This window comes from Typopeltis vanoorti, chromosome 6 (genome assembly GCF_054136105.1).
Source record: "Typopeltis vanoorti isolate ZY-2024b chromosome 6, IOZ_Tvanoo_1.0, whole genome shotgun sequence".
NCBI lineage: Eukaryota > Metazoa > Arthropoda > Arachnida > Uropygi > Thelyphonidae > Typopeltis > Typopeltis vanoorti.
In genome coordinates, this window is record NC_143554.1 from 67,683,017 (window position 1) to 67,695,168 (window position 12,152).

The 12,152-nt window shown below is 38.0% G+C and overlaps 1 protein-coding gene across 1 annotated transcript in view; it reads left to right on the forward strand.

The window, feature by feature from the left end:
* Nucleotides 1-12,152, forward strand: part of LOC150105510 (zinc finger MYND domain-containing protein 11) — a 289,391-nt gene that overhangs the window by 69,158 nt on the left and 208,081 nt on the right. The window contains exon 2 of the mRNA XM_090394229.1: nucleotides 9,329-9,472. Within this exon, the coding sequence (XP_090250355.1) occupies nucleotides 9,329-9,472 (144 nt within the window). The remainder of the gene's footprint in view (nucleotides 1-9,328; nucleotides 9,473-12,152) is intronic.

Consider the following 12,152-nt stretch of genomic DNA (forward strand, 5'->3'; position numbering starts at 1 on the left):
ACATGTTTTGACACAGAAGATTCTAAAGAAGAAGTCGAGGAATTTTTTGAGGCATTAGAGAAGGCAGATGACACAAAAAGTTGGTCATTTTCAGGGCCATACTTATGCACAGATACACAAGGCTCTAGGTGGGGGCCCCAAAAAATTAGGGTTAATTAAAAGCCCCAGACAATGATGGAGGGATCCACCTGCCTCAGGAAAAGTGTAAGTATGACCCTGGTGTTCCTGTTGGAGATCTAAACAGCAAGATAGAAAATGATTACCATACATACAGAAATGTTTTAGGAAAATTTGGAAAAAAGAACAAAGCTAATAATAATGGTCTGTTCAGGTGCACTGATTATTAATATGTTCTTTATGTTCCAACATCAAGATGTACACAAATTCCCATGGAGAGAAGATGCAAGAAATAAGAGAATTATTGGTGTTGTTGATATTATTGACAGCATTATCGTATGCTATTTGGCCATGAGGCCACATGCAGTTTGCAGACAAAAAATACTGTTGGTGGTGGATGTGGTGGCAGCAGCAGGTGGTATATGCTATTGTGTATTGATGGTATTAGTGTTGTTCTGGTAGTAGTTTTTGATGGATTAAGTTGGAGAGATGGTAAGTTGTGTTTAATGGAGTAGAGTGTCCTTCCATGATGAGTGTAAGGATTCTCTGGCGGTGTCACGTAATTATTATTTATTATTATTATTATTATTACGGGCAACTCCAGGGAGTCATTAGACTCATCGAGGGAGGCCCCAAATCATTTTCATCACAACTATTCGACATTCATACAGTATCTATCATACCTCGCCTTAAACTCATTCACTGTCACAGCATCCACCACAGACTCAGGGAGCGCATTCCACTCATTCACTACTCTAAAAGTAAAGAACCCAGCTCTAACACCTTTACTAACCACACTTTTGCCCAGTTTCCATGGATGTCCCCTAGTCCTCCCACAACCAGCCCTGTTCTCAAAAATATCTTCTGAATTAATTTTATAGAAACCCTTCAGTAATTTGAATGTCTCAATCATATCTCCCCTCCTCCGCCTATCAACCAATTTTTGCAACCCACAAATCCTCAACCTGTTCTCATACGGTTCATTCCACAGACCTGCTATCATCTTGGTCACTCGCCTCTGGATCCTCTCCACCTCCTCCCCATCAAGAAGAAACCTAGGTGACCAAATCTGAGCACAGTAGTCGAGATGAGGTCTTATCAAGGCTCGATACAGAGGAACAATAACCTGCTTGTCTCTGCTTGTCAACGTATTCTTCAGCAACCAAGTGATTTGATGAGCTGATTTGGCCACTTTTGCAATGTGTCCCCTAAATTTCAATTCCTTATCCACCAACACTCCTAAATCTCGTGCCTCATCAATTTCCTGGAGCACGGTTCCACCAATGCAGTAAACTGCCTCCCATCTTTTCACCCCAAAATGCATAACCTTACATTTTGCCACATTAAATTGACATCCATTCTCCCTAGCCCAGACCTCCAATCTATCCAAATCATCCTGCAAAATTTTGACGTCATCTGCATTCACTATTGCCCTACCCAACTTCGCATCATCCGCAAACAAATGAACTGTTCCTCTCAGATCCTTTCCTATATCATTTATGAACAAATTAAACAGCAGTGGTCCAAGAACAGATCCTTGTGGTACACCACTAGTCACAGGCCGTCTAGTGGACTCTACTCCTGAGTAAACCACTCTCTGATATCTCTCCGTCAACCACCCTCCTATCCATCTCACCAACCCTATGTCCATTCCCATATGCTGCAATTTACTGATAAGAATTCCATGTGGTATCCTGTCAAAGGCCTTAGCAAGGTCCAGCAGAATCACTGTAAACCCATTACCCTTATCCAGTTCAGCCGTCACTGTGTTATAATACGTGAGCAAGTTACTGAGGCATGACCTACCCTTCACAAAACCATGCTGTCCCCGATACAGTATCCCATTTTCTTCTATCCAATGTTGTATTTTCCTCTTGACTATTTTCTCTAAGACCTTGATAATGATTCCTGTTATGCTGATTGGCCGGTAATTTTCAACAGCAGCCTTGGAACCACCTTTGTGCAGTGGAACTATTTTCCCCTCTTTCCACCCCCTTGGGACTGACCCAGTCCTGAGGCTCAAATTAAACATAATGGTCAAGGGCACTGACAATTCTTCAGCCGCTTCACGTACGACACGAGCTGGTATACCATCCAATCCCACAGATGTATTGACATTGAGGTTCTGTAATAGACTAGTTACCTCTACCTCATTCATCACAATTCCAGTATAAGCTGTTGGTTCCTCCATTTCCGCAAAGCCACCACCTGGATGATATACTCTTGCAAAGTGCTCGCTCAGTAATTCCACAACATCGACTGATTCAGTTACCTCCCTATCCTCAGCATTTTTTAAGATCATTCTACCATGAGCATTTTTCCTTTTACTTGCAACATATTGAAAAAACTGTTTGGGATTCTCTTTAGCCTGCATGGCCAATTTCCTTTCGTAATCTGCTTTTGCTTTTCTTACCACCCTTGTTACCATCCTGGCCTGAGCTTTATACTGTTCATGCACCTGATGGTCACCCTTCTCCTTAAATTCCCTCCACAATTGTTTCTTTTTTTGCAGCTCAAGCTTAATGGTGTTATTCATCCATTTAACCCCTACCTGATTTATTATTCGGACTCTTGGTATACAGTCAACCATTGCCTCCTGCAAACAGTTCTTAACCACCTCCCATGCACCATCAACATCCAGCCCTTGCAGTTTTACATGCCATGGCATTGAGCCAAGCACACACCTAAGCTTGTCATACTTACCAGCCCGGTAATTCCACATATACCCTGTCTTAATTGTAAATTCGACTCCTTTAGCCACCTCCCAAGTCATGACCTTATGGTCACTCTCACCAATTGGTGGCAACATGGTCATGTTCGTTACAGCTACATTCTCAGTTGCAATTACTAGGTCAAGCACTCTCTGCCCCCTGGTATTTTCCAATACATGTTGCCGTAGATAGTTGTCCCTTAATAACTGCATAAAATCCAATTCCTTCCTCCCATGTGCCCTCTCCTCTTTCCAGTCAATGTTACCATAATTGAAATCACCCATAATAATTACCCTCCTTCCATTCATTTCTTCTATTTGCTTATGCATACTATTCCCACCATCCACTCCATCACCCGGTCTATAGCAGCACCCAATTGTATATTTTGTTCTGCTAGATTGTATCTCACACCAAACAGCCTCAAATGTGCTTTTTTCCCCATCCTGCAGTTCAACTTCTATACTCCTTGGCTGAAGCTCATCAGCTATCATCAATAACACTCCTCCCCCCTTTTTATTCACCCTGTCACTCCTGAACACGCTATACCCATCGCATTCAATCCCACTAGCTTTATCATCTTCTGTCAGCCATGTTTCACTAATACCGACAACCTGTGGCCTGGAAGTGCCAACCATGGCCAAAAACTCTTCCTTCTTGTTCCTAATACTCCTGGCATTAGTGTACATGAATCGCAGAAGCCCATTTGTCCCATCCCTACTTTGATTCCTTATACTAATTATCCCATTCTGATTTGTTGTCCGTCGTACTCGCCCGGGCGTAATATACTCATTCATACACTTAACTGCCCCCCCTAAAGTCTGCATATCTACTCCCCCCCCTCTTAATAAATCTAGTTTCCCTGAGTCTGTACATCCACTTCCACATCATTCATCAACACTCTTTCAAGTCTCCGTACACCAACTCCATTCAAATGTAACCCATCCATCTTATATAAGTCCTTTCGCACATCCACAAATTCCACACCACTCTCCATGCATAACCCACGCATAAAGTCATTGGCAATTATGGCCCTCCTTCTAAACACTTCGCTGTCATACCGCGGTAAGATACTCACCATCCTAACTCTCTCACTCTTCTCTTTTGCTACCTCAAACAACTCCCTCACATCCTCTATCATTTCCATTTTGTCCTCTTTCAAATCATTCGTTCCTGCCACTATTATCATCTCTTTCACCCTCTGTTTTTGCAGTCGAATAGATTCGCTGACGTCCTTTATGTTCGCACCCGGCTGGTACGACTTCGTTAAACTCTCAATTATTACGCCTCTTAATAGCGAATCCCCATACAGCACTCGCTCCTTCATTTTATTGACGTTTACGTACATTCTATTTTTTGCCGTCACAGACTTCCGCCGGTTATTTGTCGGTACGTTCAACACACATTTTTGCATACGCTCCAGTTGTCGTTTGGCTCTGTGTATCGCGCCATGTAAACGGGCAATTTCGCTACTCGCATTTATCTCACCATTTTCATTATCGATCAAATCATCCATTCCTTCGGTGTTTCTACCTTCATTTACACTTTCAGCGACGCTCTCACACATATCTGGCACTACCACGCAATTCTCTAGTACACCGCCATTTTCTACATTCTGACTACCGTTAACGATATCAGTCTCGATACACGAAACACGCTTGAAGTCTTCATTCTCTTTACACTTTCTACACATATTAACTCCACTATCACTTTCTAACCAGACTCCTACCGCTCTTCGCAAGGCATACATCTCACAGACAGCACATTGCATAAATTCTTTTACATCAAAACTCTTAAGCAAGCATGGCGACCTGGCCGCCATTTTTTTCTTTATCGGTGCCATGTGTACGCTATCTTTTCTTAAAAATAATAATTAAAATAACAGAAAACACGCAAAAATTGCACAGACACACCAAGAATCAAAAAGCAAACAATACTACTTAAAATTCTGGTAAAATATCTAATGTTAACACAAAATAATACTGATCTTTCCAGGAGCTCTCGACAAGCCGACGATCTAATCCGTGCGACACCAAGCGACCAATAATAATCTTCATGCTGATTCAGGATGCAAAAGTCTACAGAAGATTTGAAATCGGAAGTTATCACCCATTTAGTTATAAGCAGGATAAAATTGAATATCATATTCAAAAGGAAAGTGTTAAAATGAATCAAAGTTCAGCAGCTTTCAAAGATGAACTGTAAACTCAAATATATAAATATTATTCAAGAAAAAATGAAAGAGTTTCAAACAGGAATCAAATCTTAGAGATCCAGTAGCAGACACTGAAAAAAACATTGATAGCCAGAGAGGCATGTGGTGAGGTTGTCTGCAAGGATACAACTCTTTAAATTCCTGGGCAAACCCAGGAATTTAAAGAGTCGGTCAAGGAAAAGAAGATAGCATGTCAAAAGTTCCTGTAAAGTAAGTCAGCTTGTACCTGGAGAGAATGCAGAGAAAGATGTAAGAAAATGAAATGCAGTATAAAACTAGCTAAACAGAAGCCATGGGAAGACTTTGGTAACAACATAGAAAAGAAATATCAGCAAGATGGCAAAAGTCTGGAGACTATTGAAAATGCTTAGAAATTACATTTATGTAATTTCTAAGCATGTTAAGCATTCTTTGCCAATTTTTCTTGTTCTCTAACAGGAAACACTTTAGCTATTTTGGCACGATTTTTAGTGAAGAGATGATAAGTAGTCAACCAAATTAATTTATATGGAATAAGAGAAATTTGTCAAAAGGAATCAGATGACAAAAGTGGCTTGAAAAATGAAGATAAACATACTGTAGATGTCTGGAGTAATTACTTTGAAAAATTGCTAAATTAATTGAGCAGTAGCAGCACAGTGGTAGAAAACATTCAAGAGAAATGCCATATCAATACTCCTGTGGAAAAGTGGCTAGAGTAGATGATATTCAATCAGAAATGCTCAAATATGGAGGTATACAAGTTTCACAGTGGCTACACTACATAATTCAAAAGGCTTAGTCCATCTGTAAAAAGGGAAATAAAACAGTGTAAGTACAGAGGAATTTCACTAGTGAGTATTCCTGGTGAAATTTATGCAAGTATACTTGAGAATAAAACTAAGAAAAATTGTGGAAGGAGAAACTGCATTTGTGCCAAATAGATTATTATAAAGTCAGATTTTCACTGTAAGACAAATAGTTGAGAAATCATGGGAATATATCTATATAAGGCAGATGACAAGAGAAACACTACAGTTATATGGTGTGAGTAGGACATTATATCAAGCAGCACATGGTCTAGATTTAAGTTGTAAATCAGCAGTTATAATTGAAGGAAATATGAGAAAATGACTTGATGCAAAATCAGGTGTTCAGTGTTGGTACACATCATCTACACTGTTCTTCAGCTCTATGGATCATATTTAAAGTAAAGTGGCATTAAACATTATCAAAATTTGAGATGTTAAATTTAAATTAGATAGTAAATGTTGGTTTTACTTGAAATCCACATAAAAGTAAAAAACAGAGCTCTACTTTATGCACATGTTATATTCCTAAATAAATCAGTTGAGCTTGGCAAGTGTAGGAAGAATGATTGTTATGGGAAATTTTAACCATAGCAGTATAAATTTGGAAGGGGAAACTGCATGTAGCAATAAAGGAATGGAATTTCTATAATTCTTGAGGGACAAATGTCTTAGGCAATATGTAGTAGAAGGAATGAGGTTCAAGAGTTTTGGATTTGGTCATAGTCTCAGAAGATGATGTTACTGATTATAACTGAAATGGCATCTCTGCCCCAGTTGGAGAAAGTGACCATATGGTTTTGACTTGGAAGATGAATAGATATGCAGAAGTATCCAAGAGAGAGGAAAGTATGTGGAATTATTATTATTATTACCTGATACTTCCAAGGAGTCCAAAGATTCATTGAGGGAGGGTACCCACTCTACAATGCTGGTCCACCCAATTCCAGCAACCAACGAATTAATCTGCAACTACCATCATCATCATCTACACTGATGCCACCTACTGCCCACCACCACTACTAGTATTTTCACAGACAATCACAACCATCCATGCCCATGGCAGGATTCGAACCTGCAGCCTTTTGACTGGAGAGCAGATATGCTAACCACTCAGCCAAATCAAACAATATCAAACAGGAACTGCAGGTTAAAAAGAAATTATGGAAGAGATATAAGGAGAGGGGTGGAGAGCAGATGCATGAATGTCACTCAGGCCAGGAGAGTGACTAGTACAGTAAAGAAGGCAAAACTGGAATATGAGTAGAGATTGGCCCTGAGATCCAAAGAAAATCCTAAGGAATTTTTTAGCTATGTGGCCAGTAGGAGGAGAAATAATTGTGGAAGAATGGCATTGTTAGATAAAAATGAGAATAGAGTGACTAATACTGATGCGGAGGACATACTGGAGCTGTTCACTGAACACTGTATTTGGTATTTCATTCTGGATTAGTAGGTTTTAATACTAGAGGGATAGCATAGTTTTGAGGTTTAGAAGTGCAAGAGAAGAGTGTGCTTCAAATACTGAGTACTCTAGATGTTAATAAAACAGTGAGACTGGATGGAATTTCACAATGGGTTTTGAGAGAATGTGCTAAAGAACCGACAGCTCTGTTGACCTAGCTTTTCAATGAAAGTCTGGCCAAGGGAAAGGTACCCCATGGAGTGGAAGGGGGGGGGGAATAAGATAGTGCCATTGCATAAGGGTGGTAGCAGACTGGAAGTATCAAATTATAGACCAGTTTGTGCTTCTTCAATAATTGTTAAGATCTTGGAGAAATTAGTGAGGGACCATATACAGCATTGGGCAGATGAGGGTAATGTTATCGCTGAGAGTCAACATAAGGGATGCTCTTGCTTTAGTAATATGATTGCATTTTATAATAAAGTGACAAGAGTGGTTGATGAGGGAAAGGCATATTCTGTTTTTTTTTTTTGATTTTACAAAAGCATTTGACAAAGTACCACATTATAAGCTGATATTTAAGTTGCAGCACATGGATTTAGATAACAGGTTATTGAACTGGATTCAGGATAGGATCTGTATTGTTTAACCTTTATAATCTATAAAATTTAAATGGATTGCAGGAGGATATTCAGTTATTTGCAGATGATGTAAAGTTGGGAAGGATTATTAGTAATAGTGCAGATGTGGTACCCTAGCAAGAGAATTTGAATAAACTGTACAGATGGACAAATGAATTGGGGGGGGGTCAGTTTAATGCAGCAAAATGTATAGTCTTGAAGTTTGGGATATATATCAATGGGAGGCTGTATACTCTGTTGGGGGAACTGTACTGGAGGAAGTATGGGAGGCAAGGGATCTGGGTGTGATAAATGATTAGAAATTTGAAATTCAGGGAATATATTGCAAGGTGGTGGTTAAGAGGATTGCTGCAATACTGGGAAGGACTCTTACCTGTAGAGATAAAAGAGTTGTCATTCCATTGTATAAAGCGAGACCACACTTGGACTATTATTCTCATATTTGGCCTCCAGGATTTGAAGGGGATAAATTAACTGTGGAAAGGGTGCAGAGGCAGATAACAAAGATGGTATCAGGACCTTACAATGTTTATTATGAAGACAGGCTGAGAGAATGTGGACTGCAGAGTTTGGTAGATAGAAGGAGAGGTGATACGATTGAGATTTTTATCTACCAAACTGTTGAGAGGCAATTACAGGATTGACACTAAGGAGTTCTTTCACTTGTTGGAAGGTGAAGGTGTGAGAACAAGGGGTTATCCATGGAGGTTACAAAAAGAAGCTGGGAGCAACAGGGTGAGGTGTGGTTTCTTTGTATGGAGGGTGATTGAACTGTGGAATGCATTGCCTGATAGAGTGGTGAGAGCATGAACAGTCAATGAATTCAAGGAGTGGTATGACAGACTGTGTTTTCTGGGATGGGCCTCCCACGAAGAGTCTTTTGACTCCATGGAGGCCTGAATCATAATAATAATAATGTCAGGAAGTTAGTATTGATGTAACCTTTTAATGTAATATTATCATATTATCCTGTACACATCCTGAGGTGATTGTAAGACCAGCCTATGAATATTAATTATCTGAAATCTGGATCCTGCATTTCTTGTTTCCTTTCATAGGAATAGTAATTGGAAGATTCTCATATGCTCATTGAAATGATGAACAGGATACCCAGGGAAGATGTCTAGTTCTCAATATATAATTGTAAAGTATGTAGTGCAACAAAATAAGTAATGCTTACTTAAATTTATGGTTGATTTTTTTCATGCATTTAAAATATACATTTCCTCAAGCGAAGCTAATGCCAGAATTTACATTATAAATTTTATAAAGTTATTAGCTTCAGTTGATGAGATAAGAACATTTTAAAGCAGAGTTCATTTGGTCAGAATATGAAATGATTATTAAAAATGTATGATTCCTGCTTACATTATGCTATTAGTGAGGTTGATTAACCTGAGGTGTATGTTAGTTCACGTTTTTCAACAATAATGTTTTAAATTTCGAATTTTCAGAAAAAAGATGGCCATGATTGGTACTGCTTTGAATGTCATCGAGGAGGAGAAATGTTGCTTTGTAGTACTTGTCATCGTGTATATCATCCAGTATGTATAAAAGAGGATGTGTTGGGCCCTAAGTTTGTTTGTGCTGTTTGCAAAGTAAGTGAGTTTATTGTTTCAGGTACTTTACATTTATTTAAAATAACATATAATATAGCCTATGAAAGTTTCACTGAAAAAGCAAATCTTTTCATTGATATCAGATAATTAATTTTGCCTCTCTTAACAAGTTAATGTTCTGGCATTTGAGTTTTCCATTGTCATTATTATCTAATTTAATTTTGGATTAAAAGATTTCCTACTTCAATCAATCCTAAAATTAGTTGGTAAGGCATTGACAAAAAGTTTTTTTTTTTTTCCCTTCATAAAACAGGAATCTTAGACAAATAGTCTCAAAAAAAAAAAAAGCTTCAGTCTTAAATGAAAATCTTAAATATTTTATTTTAATTTCAGTTTGCTTGCTTTAAAAATACAGTTATTGCTGTATTTAGTAGTGCTGATCTAATTTAAAAGAACAATTTAAGACATTCAGAGCAGAGATGATAAAACCTTCAAACATAGACAAAAGTGTTAGTAGTCTTTAATGTTTCACCAGAGGTTTTTAAAACTAGAGTACATTAGATGGGCAGAAAGGTGAGAAGAAAGAAAGAACTTGTTATATTTGAAAACCTGTAGTGTATGCTTTGGGAAATACTTAAGAGGGTATGCTATACTTTTTTTAAAAATTTAGTTAACAATATTAAGTTAGTTTTTAGTGTTTTTTGTAATGCTTGTGTGATAGTGCATCATTTAGCCTTCAAGGAAAAGTTGGACATTAGTTATGCTACATATTGCCATCACAGCACCAGTACATAATAGGAACAATGGTGGCAAAGATGTCTTTGTTAGGAAAGCAAACACAATATATCAATTATGAAAAGCAAAAGATTTGTGAAATGAAAGTGAGATTGACAAGCATATAGTAGGGAGTATTTTTAGAGGGAGTACCATTTGTGTGGTTTGAGTGCGATATCAGAGTAGAGAAGGTTGACCGAAGGCAGGAAAATGTGTCGTTTAGATTGTTGATGAAAGTGCAGTTGTAAAAGTTCTGGAGAACAAAGAGGACCCTGTGAAAGAAATAGTGTGTTTACACAGAATTCTTCATAGGAAAAGCATAACATTGAACAGTTGTAGAAACATCAGGTGGTTGGTAGAACTGAAAAGAGAAAGACATAAAAACTATGGAATAAGAAACAGGAACATAGGACACAGTGAGAGAAAAGGAAACTTTTTGGTGGTAATTCCGCAATGAAAGGGATACTTCACAAGAGCAGGACTAAATTATTCTCCTTGGTGTGAAATTAATAATATCAGTGTACTGAGAAGTAAGGTGAAGGGATTGATTGTTTTGGTAGGCACTAATGACTTGAAAGGCAAGAAATATTATATGAGAGATGACATTAATGGTAGGGGTGAGTTGAAGAGGAGGGCTATGATTATAAATAATTTATGCACGTTGTACAGGAGGAATACCTTGCAGTTTTTAAACATTTGGACTGAATTTTAATGGATAGAAGGACTTATATAAGATTGGTGGATTTGGAGTTTGAGAAAGAATGGATTTCAAGAAAACCTAGTTCATTCACTGAGAGTGTGGAAATGCAAAGCCAAGGAAACTAGAGCTGTTAGGAAGAGGGTATGTGCATGCATAAGAAAGACTGAGATGTTGTTGGTTATTCATAACAGTGCTTCATGGTATAAACAATGCCAGAAGAAGAAGCAGTAATTTATTAAACTTGACAATATTTTGCTGATTTTCTAACCAGCATCACCAGTGCACAAATTAACTGTGGTAATATACAGCACTGAGACTGTTATAGAAATAATGATTTTAACTGAAAGGAACTGACTTTCTGGTACTCTCTACAGGCCAGATAACAGCAAAATTAATTCAGAGTCAAATATTTATTCCTTTAAATCTTAAAATGAATAAAATTAATTCACAGAAGTTTGTGTTTTGGGGTCTTAAATTGACTGTCTCCAAAATATTTGCAGATTAATGCAGCCATACTGGTTGAGGTTGGGGGAGTGTTTCATAGCTGATGCCAGTCTCTCAGGCTTGTATCAAATATTATGTAGTATGTCTTCTTCCACTTAACTCTGCAAGGAATATCCAGAGCATGGTCTGCCAGTCCTGATTTGTCATACTTGTGTTCTTGAAGGCATATGTTAGCAGATCTACCAGTCTGTCCAAAATAGGCTAAGCTGCAAGCACAATCAATTTAACACACTCCAGGATGCACGAGAGGATGAAGCTGATTCTTAGAAAAATGGGTGAAGGTAGATAAGCCATATGTGTAGTTTGAAAGTCACATGAAGATTATATTTGAGAACTTAGCTCTTCTCAGATGTACTGTTAAATATAAGGGATGGGAATAGTGCTTTGTCTGTTTTATAGGGGTGTTGTAGCCATTGACTAAACAAAAAAGTTGCAGAGGTACTTAGTTTAGTTTTAAAGGCTGTGCTATCAAATAGCGCTGGTTCTATTAGTGTTGAGGATTCCATAGTGTTTTGATAGACAGTGGTGTGATTGCTTATGTAAGTAACTTCCTGTATGTGTGAGTTTTGTATAAAAAGAAAAGGATAATGAACAATTTCATTGTTGTGTCACTAACTTGTCTAGGAAGAGGAGAAAGTAGCTTTTTTCTTTCTTTTTATGGTGTAGTGTATTTTTGGATGTTTTCTGTTTAAATGTATGTAATGTATATAGGATCAAATGCCAAATACATCATCATCTACT